Source organism: Pseudopipra pipra, chromosome 1 (assembly GCF_036250125.1).
Source record: "Pseudopipra pipra isolate bDixPip1 chromosome 1, bDixPip1.hap1, whole genome shotgun sequence".
Lineage (NCBI taxonomy): Eukaryota > Metazoa > Chordata > Aves > Passeriformes > Pipridae > Pseudopipra > Pseudopipra pipra.
Genome location: NC_087549.1, coordinates 120214334 through 120233467, shown reverse-complemented (window position 1 = coordinate 120233467; position 19134 = coordinate 120214334). Strand labels below are relative to the sequence as shown.

General features: G+C 38.3%; 1 protein-coding gene across 4 annotated transcripts in view; it reads right to left on the bottom strand.

The window, feature by feature from the left end:
* SCRN1 (secernin 1) overlaps nt 1-19134 on the bottom strand; it is a 38997-nt gene that overhangs the window by 2657 nt on the left and 17206 nt on the right. For all 4 annotated transcript variants that reach the window (XR_010434847.1, XM_064674044.1, XM_064674040.1 and 1 more), the window contains exons 3-7: nt 14798-14979; nt 8751-8953; nt 5694-5888; nt 3911-4076; nt 1965-2145 (exon numbers count right to left, since the gene is read on the bottom strand). Coding sequence is in view for 3 of the 4 variants with exons in the window: in XM_064674044.1 (XP_064530114.1) it covers nt 1965-2145; nt 3911-4076; nt 5694-5888; nt 8751-8953; nt 14798-14979 (927 nt within the window). In the remaining variant the exon portion in view is untranslated. The remainder of the gene's footprint in view (nt 1-1964; nt 2146-3910; nt 4077-5693; nt 5889-8750; nt 8954-14797; nt 14980-19134) is intronic.

Sequence of the window (19134 nt, the reverse complement as noted above, 5' to 3'; positions counted from 1 at the left end):
ATTTCTATTATTGGTTTTTTGGATGCCCAAAGACTGAAAGGAACAGTGCTGAACACTTTGTGCATTAAGAAAAATAACAAAGAAGGAGTTGCTAAGTTGAAAGCAAAGGAGGAAGATGGCGAAAGATGGATAGAGGAAAATGGTACAATGCTTGTTGTACATATGACAAAGAGGTAAAGCAAATTCTTAAGCCTGTAAGCCCACAAACAGAACTATATGAGAAGTCTAGAAGCCTTAGGAATTGTACAGATGGTGATATTTATATGTGTATCCCTGAAATCAACACCTGCACGATGATGAATAGATCTGAAATGATGTGTCATGTAACAGTATCAAGACTCCACATCCTTGTGTACCATTCTGATGTACTGCTCTCCATGTTTCTAGAAAATTCATGTTTCAAGAAAATTCACTCCTGGAAAAGGTATCATTTTGTTTTATCCAGATATTATTTAAACTCTACCTTTTCCTCTTTTTTTAATGGAGAAGTGCTGTTTGTTTTGCTTGCAGCTGTCAAAATTGAATTCCAGGAAAAAAAAGTAATTCTAAATGAGTGATAGTTCTGAGCTTTCCAGGATTTACACCAGCATTTTGTCCAGAAAGAGTAGAGCACCTCAGCTAAGGTTTAGACTCTCAGGTAGGCAGCTTTTTTAGCATGAAGCCTGACTAAAACTACATTTCCTTCTCTACCACAACTACTGGTGTCATGCTATGGGGACTTTAATAAGTTCACAAGATGCTAAGATGCCTCTTCTAGGTCTTCCCTAAATCAGCATCTTGCCCCAGACAACAGGATCTTAACTCCTGAGAAGCTGAGAGTAGATGCTGGCAAGTGCCTGGGGAAACTGCCTTCCTTCCCTTTAGATATAGAACAAAAAAGTATCCTGCATTCTTACGAGAGTCAGCTGCACATTGAGTCAGTGTTACCACAGAGGCCACAGATTTTAAATTACACCATTCCAAGGGATTAAAAATGGCATCTTGCCAAAACCGCATTTAAATAAAGTTTGTACTAGCAAAGGTAATCATAGTTTCCTTAATCGATCATGGATAAGTATGAATGCTGTCATTATCTTAGCAAGACTGAGCCATGCAAACACATCCAGAGGAAAATTGCAGAAAGCAAGTCCTCTGTGGAAGTATAACACAGCTATGTGAGGGTCTTCCACAAATTGCCTGAGATACCAACAAAAGCATGACTGGCATGTCCTGCTGATATCTCCCTCTGTTTCACTTTCTCATAACCACTTATCCAGTTTACTGCTGTAGTTGTAATTCCAAGTGTCAAAGAAGTTATTGAACTACCTGCCCAATGACATCAAAAGTGGTATCTCAACCAACTGGAAAAGCTGTACAGAACAATTCCCTTCCTGCCTTTATTTATTCTAAAATCTATTTCTGTAATAGGTACCCTCAGGTACCTATTGCATGACATTGGAATGTGTTGTTTCTTCTCACATGGCATTTTCAGTTAATTCTTAAAAATTAACAGAAATGCATTAAATTGCAAAACGTGCAAAACTGCAAGACTTGCAAAACTGTCATGTACAAATTATTCCTTCAAGAAAAACATCTTTCCAAACTATGTAGTTCTTAATCCAGCATATAATTTATATTACAACACTTCTGCCACCATCCTAATTTTGATACCATGTTGCACTAGCATCCAGTGTCCTAATCACTAAAAAGACTATACACACAGTGGGGATTGAACAAGCTAATCAGCTTGTCTGTTTGACTTTTCATTTTGTAAAAATAATGGAGCAGAACAATACTCACTGGATAACAAAAAAAAACTATGCAGAATAGTTTGTCCTTCACAGGGTGTCATTATTCAAGTTAAACTTGCAAGGATTATAAGAATATTCAGAGAATGTTTTTTAGTGAGTGACTTAGATTTAAATTATGGAGTTAAGAATCTACATTTACTTCAATTCTTTAAGTCCAGGTCCCACAGCTCTCACCTGATCATTCTCCAGGAGAGATCGGGCCCATTCATGTGCCTTGTACAATTCATGCCTACGATCAGGTTTCTCCTGGAATCGAGGTATCTTTTTAGCAGGATCATCATTGCCAAAAGAAGGAGACTGTACTTTTGGTACTAATTTTACATCATCAACAAAAATAAAGGGTTTAAATATGGACCTGAAAGAAATGAGAATTACTGCTTGCAGTAATAAGAGAGATTTCACATATGTTATTGAAATACTTACCAGGCTATTTTAAAACAACACATACAGAACAGCATAGATAATTCATCTACACTAGGCATGGATGAGGTTAGAGAGTTGGTACTGGTGACAAACAAAATATATCTATGTGCTTTAAAAGAACTAGGTTTGCCAATTATTGTAAAACCTCACCACTCTTTTTTACCTATGGGCTTCCCAAGTGTCCTCCATGCCAGTTCTGCCACTTCTTTAGAAGAGTAGCACTGCTTTTCCTCTCCAACTTTTTAAAAAAAATTCTCAACGTTCAGCCTCACATCAGTTATCTGTTCATATTGCTATCTCTCCTTCTCATTCCAGATTTAATTTTTATTAAAATCACAAATACACACTTGTGTGGAGCAGGGAAGATTACATATCTTGCTCAGAGGATTTGGCAGCACTTTGGAATTTTATTTCAAGAGGTGGGGAGAGACATGGAGACCAATATTATGATGCTTCTCAAACAACTTCAACACTGAGTTTGGACCTAAACTCCATATATAGAGAGGGACAGACAACAAAGCCCCACCCATATAGGATCTTAATTCCTGAGAAGAGTAGATGTTGGCAAGTGCCTGGGGAAACTGCTTTCCTTCCCTTTAGATATAGAACAAAAAATACCCTGCATTCTGCAGTGAAGAACCTGCCAGAAGTGCAAGACTTCTGCAACACAAGATTAATAACCACTGCCTGCATACAGTCAGCAGGTTCACTGCTGCTTACCCTTCCATCACTGTCACAAAGCCTTGCTGACTAAGAGTTTATGTGACTCACTAGCTGCATTTAACATAATGCTTTTTTAATTCATTTAGAGTGTAAGAAAGAGCAAGAAAGGAGTCTAAACAAGACTTTTAAGCTAGGATCTCCACATTTAAAGAGACAGAAATCCCACCAAAACAATTTGAAGCCTTGTTCCTTTTTATCACAAAGGATTTACATCAAGTCAAAGAAAAGTTTCAGTAAGCAAGCTCAAACTTCACACTTAATCCTCAGTGTTTGAGTTGCACAATGCAAAGTGAGTGAAAAGTCCCTTTGGCATGGATGACTTTAGTTTAATTTCTGTGAATCCCAGGTGAATACTGTTTAAAGCACAAGATAAATAATTATTTCTTTGATGATCTGACCCATGAGTTCCCTTGTCTCCTCTGCTGCTTTCAGCTAGAGAGGACACTATGTAAACCATCTGGAAATTGTCCCTCCAATAAAAAACATGCTTGGGATACCAGGAACTTACAGATGTTTTGCTATGTTAACATTTTGATGTCATAAGAGGCTACCTAGAATACACAACCCCTCTTTCCTGGTTAAGACACTTTGTTTCAGTCTTGCACCCACCTCTCAAGAGAAGTGACTGAAATGGTCCACAATCTCATCATTTTAACAACATTCCTACTGGAAAGCAACTACACTGAAATAGTATGTAATTCCTGGGTCCTCCCTAAACTGCATTTACCCTAGAAATTCTGAATTCAGGCAAAGTTCTAGATCCAGTCATTCAAGCCAGTGGTATCCATCTAGAATTGCAGCAAGATGCAGTTCAGTAACACAGGACCGTCAGATTGCACACCAATAACTCCTGACTGCATTTCTGGTTAGAACATGCTCTTGAAACATGTTCCCATTTAGGTAGCAGCGTTTGTTTATTATCTTTCAACCCATCATCTGCTCTGCACCCCAGGGACCCAAATGCTGTGGCTTACCTTGAAGGGTCTGGCGTGCCAGTGAAGTAATGAATACAGGGAAAACTAGGGTCCTGAGGCAGAACAGACACTATGCTAGCTGTAGTAAGGAAAGATTCAGAGTCCACACAGACACCACTGTCCTTGTCACGCAGGACATCAATCATAGCTTGTGCAGAAACGTCACCTATATGAGGGGGGGAAAAAATTCCTGAGTGTTCAATGGCTTGGACCCCAGGTAAGGATTTCAGCCTGAATGGGCTTTGGCCTACTATGGCCACTGACGCTTGACATGGGCTTGTCACAAATCCCAGTCAACAGTTTCTACTTAAACAGTGTACATGCAGAATGAACTTGCCTAGCTAGTAAAGGAGAACAGTAAGAAGAGAACACTAGGCGTTACAATTGCTAGGTAGGGAGAAATGTCATTAAAAAGGTATTTTTTCAGGAAGCAGGTCATCATGTCCAAAATACTGCTTTAGCAGTAACTATGAACAGACTACTTACATAAAACACCCATTTTCCTCTACCCAAGCCCAGGCAGAATGGGAGCACCCTGAACTCCCACTTCTCATCTATTTACACTATTTCTCACTCAAAATTTTGAAATATCATCCTGCATTCACAGAATGTTACAGCAGCAGACCTAGACAACTGAGATTTTTTTCCAAACCACTATCTACAAGAATCCCCTGTTCTCATTCTATTTCCTGCCCATGTCTTATCACAGTTTCCCCCCCATGGCAACGCCACATTTTCTTGCATTACCCCTTTGGCAGGTAGGGCTTCCTCCCCAGTAACTCCTCAAACCCTGCACTGACTCAGATGCACAGGTGCCTCAATGCACTAGAAGACATGGAATGAATCAGCAGCCTGCAAGATCTGCAGCCGTAGCCATCTGCCTGTAGGAGCCCTAAGGGTTTTTAATGCTATAATTCAGGTTTAGTAATATCTTCTACCTATAGTCCTTCAGAGTTACTGTGTCTGCCTTAGACACAAAACATGCTACCTGTAATTCTACAGCCTTAGCAGGAATTCTGCATTACAATAAATATCTCACCTCTGCACTTTTCTTGATGTTTGCCAACATGCAAAGATGCCAACAATCTAGTAAATTCACATCTGCAGTAAAGGGCTTTTTAGAAAATGATAATTTGTGCTATTTTTCACACATGAAAGAACAGATATATGTCAGCCATGCACTGCGGCAGGCTGGTTATTTCAGAGGTATTCTGGCCAGCTGCAGTGAACTGAGGTCAGTAATAAATCTGGGTCTGGAAATAAACCCTTCCTTTGATTGCAGGGAATTGGCACACTGTCAGTCCTAGTAACTTTGTTCGGCTCAAGAATGAAAAAGGGACTTCAGTTTGCAACTGACTAGCATTGCTCTTCCTTAAACTATGATCTTAATCCTTTCCCAAAAGGCTAAGCTAACCTCCCAAAATGTAGGTTCCACTGAGCTCAGTCTTTCATATGTAAAACCATTTTTTTAATACCGTAATTTTAGTATTAGGTAGGCCACTATAATTAGAGCAAAGCACAAATGCAGCAGCACACCATGCACACCAGAACAACAGTGAAGAAAGATATTTTATAATTGCAATGCTGTTTTGAAACCTTGAGGGGGACTTCATCCTAAATCGTGGCAAGTTTAGGGACAACCTTCAGTTCTGAATTTCTCTTCTACATGGTTTACATGTAGAGGTACTCTCAGTCACATGCAGTTCTGGACAGAATTCCTGAAAAGGAGGCAATAGTGACTAAAAATCCCACTGCCCACACAGAAAGATGGTTCAACACTTACCACCTTGCTTTTCTAGGCTCTCCCTGCCAGAACAACAAGCTATATGGTCATCATCAAGAGAGAACACTTCAGAAAAATTGAAGTCTGAGTCTTCATTCCACCAGCCTTGACTTTTCACATAATTCCTTAGTTCAGGATGCTCAGCATCAATTTTTGTAGTTAATGAAAGCTGATTGCAAATGCATTTCACCCCCTCTGTAGAAAGGCCACATATTAAAAAGGAGAATTAATACAGTTTTTCTGTGAGAAGCTGGAGGGAAAATGTCTTTTCAATTATGAAACAAATTAAACCACTGGTCAGGATGTACGTTTGGCATGAGTGCATAACTACACAACTACACATACACAGATTTACCAGTCACTGCAGGTTGCAGAGCTCAATTCTCTGTGCCCTACTGAGACACTGACAGTGCCTTGTTACTAATAGTAGGATTTAGTTAGAATGCCAGTTTCACAATCCGTACCTCATGTTCTGACCATGAACTAATAATGGTATATCTAAATGCCAAAGGCACCTGCCTAACCTTTTTTCCAAGGGTGTATTCCACAGCCACAACAAGGCTTAAGGTCTGACTTGATTTCAAAATATATTTCAGCAGAGCTGCATTTACTGAACCTGCCTTGCCCTTCAAAACTGAGAATTTGGAAAATGCTTACCAACTTGCTTCAAGCTTCCCAGTAGAAAAACAGTTTTATTGTAAATTAAATTTTTTTTATATTGAATTTTAAAATGGCATGAAGTAAAAAGGAAGTAGAAGTAGCCTTTAAAGAACATTAAAGGTTTTTTTAACTTCCTTTTCTCAAAAACACTGCAGTGCTAATATCCATACATCCACAGCATGAGTAACAGTGGTTGCTGCAGATACTACTCAGAGAGAATAAAGGAAATGCATTGGAAGCCAGAGAAAGAGCTGATAAAGTAAATCTGTAAAGTAAAGTAAAAACAGATTCTGGAATTTGGCACAAACCTTTTCCTAAACAGAAACAAAACCAGTAGTTGTGAAAGTTTCTAATAAAATGCCTTCCATAAAAGTAAGCTTGCTTTTGTAATGCCTCACTCATGCAATTTAAATAATGGGTAATAACTTCAGGAAGTTATGTGCATCAGTCTGCAGAAAAGTCCCTGTCATTCAGTTCTGACTTATACTAGGGTCACTGGCAGCTTGTTCTGATGCACACTTTCAAACAGCATACTTTTCAAGGAATTTTCTTGGCTTGACTGATAAGAATATTTGTGTTTGTATCCAGCTTGACAAGCCGCTATTTAAGAGCTCTTTAAAATATTTAATAACTCATGTAAAATAGTATTTCATGGGTTTGATCCCCTCAAAAAAAAGAAAATTTATCAATCAAATAAATTTTTTCACTCAGACTAAAGAACAGTAATAGAGAGGATTTTGAAGTGTTTATTCTTAAATTAATGTCAAAGAGTTGCTCGATAAATACTTACTATAAGCTTTACAGTACTGCAGCAGTACCATTAGAAACAGAACAGCTCTGAGGACAATCAGGGAAAAAAATGCCTTCACACTGGGGAATGACACATTTTCCCCATTTTAATAGCATTTGTGCATTCATTGGAAAGCTTAAGAGGCACATTTATGGTTGCAAAAAAGAACTCCCTGAACAAAGTACAAAATATAGAGTTCTTACATAGCCAGCAGCTTTTCCTCCTGGCAACCTCGGCAGGCTGCAGGAGATGGAAAATACTTATCTGTGGCTCACAGGGACCTCCTGAAGAGAAATGTGCTCGTAAAAAGCAGAACAGAGGCTGCAGTATCATTTCAAAAAGCTGCAAGCAGCAGATGAAGGCAACAGTTTATAAGCTGGGAAGAAGGACGTGAAGGTTATGTATTGCTGATGCAGCTAAAACTGCTAAGTAAAACCCACTGTTCTTCAAATATTGGTCAGGTAGGTCAAGAGAAGGCAGCAGGCTGTCCTGCATAATCACAGGAACCTCAGGAGCCAGCTGTCTTCCCTCCTCTATGTTTGGTATCTGTTCAGGCCAGAAGACTTCCTCTGTCTTGTAGATATTCTTAAAATACAAGCTTTGCTTGGGAAAACATTCTCTGCTAAGGTAAGCTGATTCATATTTGATGACATGAACTGACAACAGGCCCCCACACAACATTGTACAGTCTGGTGTTACTTCTTTGCTCCTCTCAATATCTGCTACCGTCTACCTTCCAGTGAAGGGGAAATGAAGAGAGAATTGAATGGATCTGTCACAGCTCAAATCATGGATGACAAGAGTCCTCTTAAATTATCTGAATTCTTAACTCATTCAAAAGTGAGTAAATTTTAAAAAGCTCTACTCTTATGAAAATAAAAATCCCATCAAAATTAAAACCAGTAACCGAGAATAAATTAAATATAGGCCTTAGACAATCACATTACCTTCAGGCAGCCCATATTTGGTGGAAAAGTTTCAAATAAGTTCAACCACTAAGCCAGTGAAATCTAGAAGTTAGTTTGGCAGTTCTGGCTTCACACATACAAAAAAAGAAACCATTTACAAGCTTAAAGAGCAGCAAAGTATTGTTTTGCATTATCAGTTAAGAAATGGGGATATGAGGGGACTATATCTATTGCAGTAAAGCAACCTGTATCAGTGCATTCAATTTGCCACCTAACACAAGCCCTTTTCTGAAAACAATCGATGTTTATCCTTCCCTCATAATATTTTAGATTTGTAAGTAATGATTTGGGCATAAACTCCTCAAAAAGATACTTAACAGGTTTCAAACAGTAAATAAATCTGGGAAAATATACCTATCAAATATAAAAATTTAAGCATGATGATTATTACATAGTTTATGTATAAAGACAACAATCTCCAGCTTCACAGAAAATGCTAAGTTACATAAGCTAATGCAAATCAACACACTAAAAAATCAAGAGTAGTACAAATAAAGAAGATTCAAATTGGCAATTTAATCAAACACTTGCATTCATTATTCACTGATTTAAACTCAGTGAATTTAAGATGAATCCTTCCAAGACAACTCTTTACACCTATTTATAGGAAGAGAGGCTTGATGGGAGTGATAAACTGACCTGTGATTTTTTCTGCTGCCCAGTACTTCCCAGAAGTCTCCAGTATCCAGGCTTCATTTCTGTCCACAATCAAAAATGCACTTTGGAAAGTATGGCATGAACTCCCATCTTCATAATAATTTCCACCTTGTCCATGCTCTTCCAACAGAGCAACTATTACATCCAATGCTTCTTTAGCTGTTGCACCTCTTTCTAGGCCAAGTCTATAAGAAAAGGGTAAAACAGATATTCTGAGAGAAATGTAACAGCAAGGTCTTGTTATTACTTCTAAACATCAGCACTGATCATGTTTTAAAATACCAAAGCGTCAAGTATGCCTGGTGTAAGAATTCTTGCTTTAACGAGTTACTAGAATTAAAGGATAAAATATTTATTATATTTATTTCTAGTTTATATTTTCTACAGTGGTTCTTTATTCCCAAGTCTATCATAGCTGGCTTTTAGTGTTTACTAACCAGTGGTCTTATCTGCACTGTAAACATGCAATGCTCTATTTATCCCCACCTCAGGCAGAAAAATTTGAAGGACAATTTCCAAATGTCTTTTTAAAGTAACAACTATATCAAGTTTACTTTTCTGTAGAAAAGTAGGAAATTGTAAATTACTATTACCAGTAAATTAATATTACCAGAGACCAAAAAAGGGAAGGAGTATTACAACCCCTTTACAACCTTTTTTCCCAACACTCCAGCATTAAATTGCCCATGGAAACTAGATGTTATCCTTTTATGCATACTGCATACTGTAGACAGAAGTATTTGTGCACAGTCATACTCCAGTGTTCCTGCAGAGGCTTCCTCAAAACACCATTTAAATACCAGATACGCCTTTTGTCTGAAGTAAAAGTTATCATATGTCTAAAAGAACAATTTTAAAAGGGAGTTTGAGCAAAGCAAGGGTACTTTAAGGAAAAGGAAATTGAGGCATGATAATAGGTTTTACAAAGCCATAGGGAATGACTGTATCCTGCCTTGAATAAATGGGATTATATAATCCCTTGAGATAATTTACAGCCCTAACTGAGTCAACAATAAAAGCAGTAACCACAAAAAAGGCCAAATCAGACCTGCAAACAATTCCACTACTTCCAAAATGCAGTAATGGTAATGGTAATGAGGAAATGTAGTATTTCAAAGAACAGCATATCCATGCCTCCATCCTTTGGGAGAGTTACCTAGATCAGCCCAAAATTTCTCTGTTGGTTATGTTACCTTAATATTTTCCTCCGAGTTTGTCTTTCGCTAATAACTCTATGGACAAAGTAATCTTGACTGATGGATAATTCCAAAAAATTCACCTTTTTAAATGTAAGTACTGTGCTAGCTCTTTCCATTTCCCTGGAAATGACGAGAGGAAAACACTACTCTGTTTCTTTTCTAAAAACTATAGTATACAAATGAGGTCCCAATAACTTGAATACAGATTTGTTGATCTCAGCACTTTTCAACCTGATCTCTGCACTAGGTCTGCTTTGTTAAATAGTGGCTACCATTAGCCTTGTTTTAGGTTGAATTACTAAAAGCAGTGTTTTCATCTCTCTCAGCAGCATGTATTTATCACTTAGTGACAAAGAAGAACCAAGAGTCAATTAGAATTTTAAGGCCTAACTTACAGTGACAACTTCTGTCGCCTTGTTTCTCTTGTTAGCTGAAACTTGGTTTGTGTTGTTGACTCCATTTTTAGTCCCCATGCATTTATGTTATTCCTTTATCACTGGTGCAATTGCTTTTCCAGACCAATGCTGATATGCCAATCTTCACACATACCACAGATATAATTTAAGAGCCAGTCCAAAAGCATGTCTTATTTCCTAAGAACAATTCCAGGAGCTGTCACAGCCACAGTTACATGAATGGACTGAAAACTACCTTGGTGATCATATAGTCACTAGATTCAGTGATAACCTGCTCTCTCCAGTTAATGACCAAAACCAATAGGTTATAACCAGATCAAAACCTGCCAAGAGACATAACATCACACTTTAACTTTTAATAATGTCTCCCTGAAATTTTCCATTTGAGATGGTTATAGTCTAGCTTTCTCTGTCAAAACCACAGCAGAGATTCAGGATAAAGAAGTTTCTCTTAGATATTTTTTTTTTTATAAATGGCTCCAATGCTACATTTATTTCTATTTAACAAAGGTCTAGGCTCTGCTTTTGTTTGGCTGCTCCTATCTGTCAGTCACAAAAGATAGCAAAAAAACCAAGAAAACAAAAAACCACATCCTACACAACAACCACACAACTCATCTTCACAAAACTGTAAGTCTTGCCAGTTATCACAGCATCAGTGTCCTGGGCAACTGCAGCATAACCCTCCCACTAACACATTTCAGAGTGCCTTTTAAGGTGAGCTGGAAGCAAAGTTTGAAGTAATTTCACCCCCAGATGAGAGCTTGAATTAGTCATGAATAAAATTTCAGTGACTTAGTACAAGCCACTGCCTCAGTACCTACAATATGCTATCACAATGTCAAAACAACATTATCTTAAGCTTTTCAGCTTCACCTATTAATTATATATGCAGGCTTTCCAAATTAAGTAGCTAACATACTTGATGACATTCTACTAAATTCAGTTTTGATGTCTCTAAGGAAAGAAATTGGTAAACAAATTAATACCATTTTAAAGAGCATTCTTGACTCCCTGCCAAGATTGGCATCTCTGTGTGGCTCTGAAAAAGTTATTGCACCTGTGATGAAAAGAACAAATAAATAATACAAACACATAGGGATTAAAATTAAGACAAAAATGCAAAAATAAGGATGTATTTTACAGGTTTCTTCATATATACCTTTTGTATGATAATCCTGTCCTATTCTCACTGTATAAGCACAAGCAAAATACAAATTCTTCATATGAATGTACTTCCCTAAGTAAACAGATGCTTTATAGAGGCAACTGTGCCTTAAAAAAAGCCCAAAACTACAGCCACACTAGGAAGAATATCTGAAGAATACCCTCATAAGCTAACCAATGCAGAAATAGTGGTACAGCTGTCAAAGACCAGCTTTTGATTAAATCCCTAGAAAATAAAGGTTCCTTAGGAATTTATGCTGAAACATGTTTTCTCTCATTTTTTTCTGTCAGTTGTGACTAGGTTCACTTTCTCCATTTAGATTAACTGGGATGGGGATCAGCCTGCATGGAATAGGACCAATTTCTAACCCTGAAGTCAATCATACAAACTTTATTAATTTCTTAAGAATCATTCAAGTGTTCTGACACTCTGTGATACTCTATCAAGCTACACTATGTAAAAATCAGTCTTAATCTTCAGATACAGCAGTATACTAGGTAACACAGAGTTTTCAGTCAGTAAGCCAGCAGCCAGTTGGTAAACAAGCTAAAACCCTTGTGAAGCACATCTTTACTCATGTCCATTGTGATCCTTATTGAAAAAAATCCTTTGTCTATAAGGTTACAGGATTAATTTTCAATTTCCTATTTCAACAACAAAATGTGCTGACTTCAGAATTGTACTGCCCTGTAGTACCTCTGGCCTGTTTAACATCATGTTCTGTCACCACACTCACCTACAGCCTTTGCCCATGTTGGCTGGATTTTAAATCCAACTGAAAAGTGGCAATTTCAGATGAGTTCAGAGAGACAGGAATTCTCTCCTATGGAAAAAGAATAATCCCTCCAAGAGAATGTAGAAGCAAATTCTTAGGGGAGCCTGAGCATTCAAGCAAACTTTGATTCTACTACCTGAATGACATTCCTGTGTTGACAACTCTTATGTGTGCTCTAAATAGCATCTTTCAGAGTATGAAGCTTTTAGTTTCTTTTGCAAGCAGCCAGTCCTATGCAGACATAGAATGTCAATCTTCATGCTTCAGCTAAGATCTGACAGAGATGCACAAGTCCAACATATACATAGGTGTGAGAAAAAAACTGTCCAGCAGATATGTGCATTTCTTAATAAGGCTTCAAATGCCTGTATATTTTTATTCCAAGAAACCCAGTGCAATAGAATTAGTCTGTTCTGCAGGTGGGTAAAAAGAAGCAGAACTGGTGCCAGCTGTTTCACTGCAGCCTACTTGAGACTGATTTTGTACTTGATGGCTCTCTATTTGATGAGGTGACATGAAATAGATAAGCTTAATGCAACTGGCCAAGTCTTCACAGTAAGAAAAAGAATCACTTTAGCTGAAACAAGCACCAGACAGTAGCCTGCAACACATCTCTACTTCTCCTTGCCTGAAGCACACTCCCTCTGCATTTGAGCTACAGAGAATTTCTTCAGCAGGTAAGAAGAAAGAGAGGGAGGGTAATATCTACAGGAGTGTAATATCTACAGGTGATGATTACTTATTGTTTATTACCAGTGCCTCCTTATTTTGATATCTCCTGATTTGCTAGTGTGGGTAAATCTAGAGCTGCTGGATAACATATATGTGAATGTTAAACAGTAATCTGAGACTGAAATAACCGACAAAAATAAGCAGAACTCTACATTTAAACCAACGGTTTGTCAAAAGTTTCAAAAGCATGGTAGTAGAAGAGAAAAAAATAAAGGTGGAGCTTGGAAAGCCACCTAATATATCCCTTTCCTTGACAAAAGCTTGTCCTATATTTTCTTAAAGAGTACTCAAGTCTATTCAGTCTCCCTTGATGCAATCAAATTCACTGATCTGCCCAGGTACAGCTTCTCCACAGATTCCTTCAGTAATAGACCTGAGAGAAAATACCAAAGTAAAACATAACAAATTCCCTCATTATTTTCTCATTGGTCAGATTCTATAAATGTCTGATAATATTTTCCATTTCCACTGCATTCTCTACAACTGGCTCATATTCCTCTTGATTTATGGTAGCTGGAACCACACGTATTTCTGCAGAGACATCATTACAGAACATTTACAGTCGAAGTTTCAGGCAGCTATACACCTAACAACAACCTTCTAACTCATGATTCCCAGCTTGCTTATGAGAATAACTTCTAAGTTTTTAATGTCCTCTTAAAAGTCAAGGTATTTCCTGTCCTTTATCAATAAAATCTGTTAACTCACTGCAGGAATAAAGTAGAATGGTATGACAAGGTTTTTCTTGACTACCAGTTATTACTGTGCATTTATCAACTCCTTGATATTTAAGTGAATTTTTTCCCCTTCAGGAACTAAGGTTAAGCTGGGCTATAACAACTCTTTTAAACTATGTGAAGTATAGCCACAGCATTTAACTTTTTCCAGTCATCCAGAACCTCTCCCATTTTTCACTAGTTGTCAAGAAAAACAAGAAGTCACCTGAAATTGTTTCACTCTGCTCATTAAGTACCCTAGGGCAAATTCCAGCAGGACCAGTGGGTCTAACATTGATTCACTTAAATATGCAGCTGTTGTCACGTCTTTAACTGAGTCCATTTGTTTCTTTTCTCTTTGTAATAAGTTCACACCATACTCTCTCTCCTTTCATTTTCAGCTTTGTTCCCCCACCCAAGTCTCCTTTAAATTCTCTTCACTACAAGATCAGCATGCAGGCTGAGCCTTACAGTGCAGAACAAGCCTTTAGGGCAGACAGCCTTCAATGAACAAACTCACAGGAGTTTGTTTGCCAGCATTTAAATAAGGGCAATGGTTTGCATTGGAATGCATGGGCTGAAGTAAGGCATAGTAGTTTGTTTATGCCTACAGTTGGCTATAAGCCCAGAATAAGCTTTTTAGGTCAGAGTAGGCTGTTGTAATGTGGGGGAAAATGAAGGGCACACCAGCAATCTGATATTACAAATTGGTTAGTAGTTCCTTACTAACAATGTAATCAAATCTCTTATCCTGTCAGAATAGCCCCTGCTAGACTGTAGGGTACATAGACAAGGTAGAGTGAGTGAACCCACAATAGACTGGTACATCCTTGGTAGCTAAATTCAGATTGCAGGTGTTTTAAGTGTTAATTCAACTGTGTCTGGAGCTCTGCCTAGGCAGGTCTCCTCTTATACTGTTTTAAAATCTCCTCATGCCAACACCACAAAGCTGTTACCTGGTACCATCATTGTCTAAAACCTTTGGTGTTTGAAAGGCTGGTCACAGCTTGACAGGCCACCCACCTTACAAGATCCATGCCAAGCAAGGCTTCGGATTCAGAAGCTGGTTCTCTGGTCACAACGGCTTCATTAGCTACACAGACTCCGTGCTCGTTAGCTCCCATTTCTGCCCCCCAAAGCCAGGAGGGCCTGCTCAGCACAACAGCATGAGTCTTCGGCACCTGCTCAATCTCAATATATGTGCACTGCAGGGACAGCAGGAAAAGAAGAGGTCAAACAATTGCAAGTACTTTATCTAGTGCTGTGACTGAAATAACACAAGACTTCAATGTACAGACAGGACACACGTTATTTAAAAAGTTCACGTTTTGTGAATGAACAAGGAACTTTTTTAAACAACATTTAAGTGTCACGTTTGAGCCTTTACATCCTTATGTTGCATAAGCCTGGAAAAATACATCTGTCTCGATGCTTGCAGGTTGCAAAGAATCAAGCAGAACCCAAGTGCTAGAATCATTGGAAGGCAGGAGGAGACTGTACTGCTACATTAATGAAACACAGATCATGTTTGTACATAGTAACAACAACAAACCATTCTACCATTTCACCTGAGCGCAATCTCCAGTATTTAATTAAATACATAGTTTAACAACGGTAACTGGACAAAATACATTAGGAGGCTTCCCCTTCTCCCTTGCTGCCTCCCCCGCAGCTGCCCCCAAGACAGAGATAACTGCAGAAAGAGAGGAGAAGAAAAGTCTTGAAAAGATTCAGTGGTATGCTTTGATAAACAGTCATAGAAATAAAACACAGGCATTTTTGTTGCTTAAGATCATGTTTGTGCTATTTTAAATGGTCCACTGTCATCGGATGTTTGTGGATGTACTCTGACAAGTCAAAACTAAAAAGGAAAGCTGCAGAGAAGTCAATGAAACTGCAAGGAAGGAATTATATGTTATCTTTCAAATACATTTACTTTTCCCTTGCCCTAGGACTTCAAATCAAGCACTGTTTTACCAAACAGCATGGATTAGAGCTTGAGCCATCATTACATCATTGGCATGTGCAAACCAAAGGAATGGGCTTTACATTTTACTACTGAGTTCACATCAAGTTTTTCAAAGATCAAACTCCACAGAATTTTCTTGTGAGGAAAGTGAAGTTGTCTGAGGTATTTATGAGACAGCTCTTAGTGTCCAGCACTCCTGTTGTAACATCTTCCATGCAGGAAGTAATCTGCAACATTTTTCCAGAAGAATATATGATCAGAAATATTAAAGTAAGCAGGATCATCAGAATGGACTTGTGGACTAAAATTTGTTAGTCTTGTTTCCCTTGCTGGGTCTATATTAATACCTAAAGCCAAAGAAATCAATTCAAAATGATTAGCAGTGAGAAGCTATAGTTTCTCTCCTAGCCTGTCTTTCCCCCTTTAAGGATTACACAGCATGAGCATCTTCATCCCCCAGTCTGAGCAATGATTTTTACAGTAATAGTTAGTCTAGTATGCAATTAAAATGCACAGCAGACCATCTTTGATCAGAAATGGCATTTTCAGAGTCCTTCACTATGACTGTGCAAGAAATGAGCTTGCCACCTTCATTAGGAAATGCATGCAAATAGTCAAACTGTCACCTTGTTATAAAACCAGGCAAATTATATGTGAAATAAGAGAATGATTTCTCATAGAGGATATACGTAATGGTTTAAAAAAAAAAAAAAAAAAAAAAGGGAGCAGAAAACTCTTTCTTCTTTCATTATAAGGAATAAAAAGAGTATAGTGACATGTTTCCCTTTTCTGCTGTGTGCTTAATTTTAATTTATGGCTTAGGCAATAAGATCCTGTCAGGAACTAACTTACTGTATTTGTTAGAGAAAATCCTTAATACAGAGGCCAGGAGCTAAAATTTGACTAATGAAAACACTTTTTACAGTTCACCCTTTGCTTTATTGTGTAACCAAGACATGCCAGAACAGATATTCCTTACCAAACTCCCCCTTCTCCATTTGAGCTGTCAGCAAACAAATCTCATTTTTGACATTCTGTGCAATTTTATTTCAGTGCTTCAGGTCAGTGCTGTTTGGATAAGCACTTAATGCATGTGAGTGAACAGAGAATAACTGTATTTGCTGGATGTGCAAAGGAGGAGCTGCAGCAGCCACAAAAGATTACATGTGAAAACATGACCAGAGCAGCTGTCAGGTGACAGGTCTGCAGCCAAAGCAGACACCAACCCCTGTACAGTGCAAGCCTTGGCCCCCACATCTCAAGGGTGGTCAGCCAGCTGGAGCCATCCTGCAGAGCCATCCAGGACATCAACCTTCTCAACTCCACAGCAGAAATCAAAAACTGTGACAGTGTGGAGGAGACTTCAGTACTCCATAAACCCACACTTGCATAGCATTCTCTGGCTGAATAACTCCATTATACAAGCTTGCTTACACCAACTCTTTGATTTTCTAGAAGAAAAAATTATGATAGCACTCTGAAAAGTGATAGTTAAGCTAAATGCTGAATGCCTTTCCTCTGCAAAACATATTCTGGCTATCCTTGCAACCAAACACTTATTACTTGGCACCTCATTCAAAGCAGCATTTCCAAAGCTGCTATTCATTGCAAAGATTTTATTGTCAGTGGTAGCAGTTGAGAAAAGGGAAAGAAGAAATTGTTTGTTCCTACTTGATGAATCTAGAGCATTCTGAAAAAAATGTGGTTTTGCTATGTAACTATGTAATCAGAGCCCAGGAAACATCCAGAGGCACCTCTACACAACTCAGAATATAGCTGTCACCTTCTATATTGCTTCATTACATCCCTTAACCCAAAAAAAAAGCAAGCATGGACCATATTTTCACACTATATTCAGTTTCCACACAATAACTCAGGTACATAGTGTTCAAGCCTTATTTATATAAATTGTCTCAGAAGATCTAAATAACAGAAAAAATGTATTCCAACCTGCCAGCAGCTGATAAGTCTTATGAAACTACTGATTCTTATTTGTTTGCCATGGTTATTGACATTGCTGAATAAGCCTTGATGAGATGTCACCTTCCCATTAGAATTATTTACTCCACTAGGTATAAAAGTAGGCACTCAATAGGATTGATGTATTAAGGCAGGCATTTGGTTCATATTTGTTAATAATAGGTATGAACTTCTAAAAAAAAACCAGGGTCCAGATTCTAAACAGCGTCCAGAAAATAGATTATTAATTTTAAGCATAAACCTCTCACTTTGTAATTTCACCATCCCCTCTTAAAAAAGGGGAAAGAAAACTCTTTAAAAAGGGGAAAGAAAACTCTCTTCCAGGACCCAAGAGGAACAGGGCTATCCACTTATAGCCAAGACACATCAGTAATAAAGGTAGGTCAACCAGAGCCAGACACCGGGTTTGCAGCACAGCAAACCACTGCTACTTGTTCCACAGAAATCAGAACAAACCCTTAAACCAGCTCAGGCACAAAAGGAAACAGGGAGGAAAGACAACACTAACCACCAAAAAAAACCTCACTGACCACTGGATCTCTAGAAACAGGAGCTCAGAGGATGACAGGATTTCAAAAGTGAGCACAAACTCCAACCTCCCTGTCTCCTCTCCTGCACCCCACAGATTTGGCAAATCCCTCCACAGCACAAGAGAAAAAGCATCCTGTTCTATCGAGATCTGTGCCAAAGTAGGCAATGACAAATGAAACAGACATAAGGTACTGCTGTGATCCTGCTTGCCACTAACCCTGGCTTTAAAATTCCTGAAGTGTCCAGCCTCAGCATTTCCTAACACTAACATTTTTCTTTGAGTATGAATGCTAAAAACAGAAGAATACTGACAAATTTGGTGGCAAAGGCTGTGAGTGAATGGTGCCAGGCTCCATTGATTTTCTAGAACTCCAGTCCTGAAAGCAGCATAACTGGCATCATGCCCTGTGACAGTAACTTCCCATTAGGAAATATAAAAGTAAAGAACAGAGACTTCACATACAAGAGATGAAGCCAACAACTTTAAAGAAAATTGAGCAGGCTGGAAACTAATGATATTTATTTCATTTACAGTATCAAGAAGAGAATCTTATCAAGGCAGTTCTAAGAATAGCACAAGGCACAAATGTATCTTGCATCCTTGCTTGGGCATGTAGATGGTTGGAGGTATTCCAAAAACAGACACGACAGTCATAAGCACAAGAGATTTCTTCTTTCATTAATGAAAAGAAGCTATTGTGCAGTTTCTACTGTACTCAGGCTGCAGAAGCCCAATTCCTAGCACTGTCAGTCAGGTCATTATGAAATATCAATGAAATCACATAGGCTTCAGCCCTGGATAACAAAGGCAATAGTCAGGGAATGCTTTAGAAAGAAATGATCTTTTCCTGAAAAAGGGTCTTAAGATTCCAGATTACAG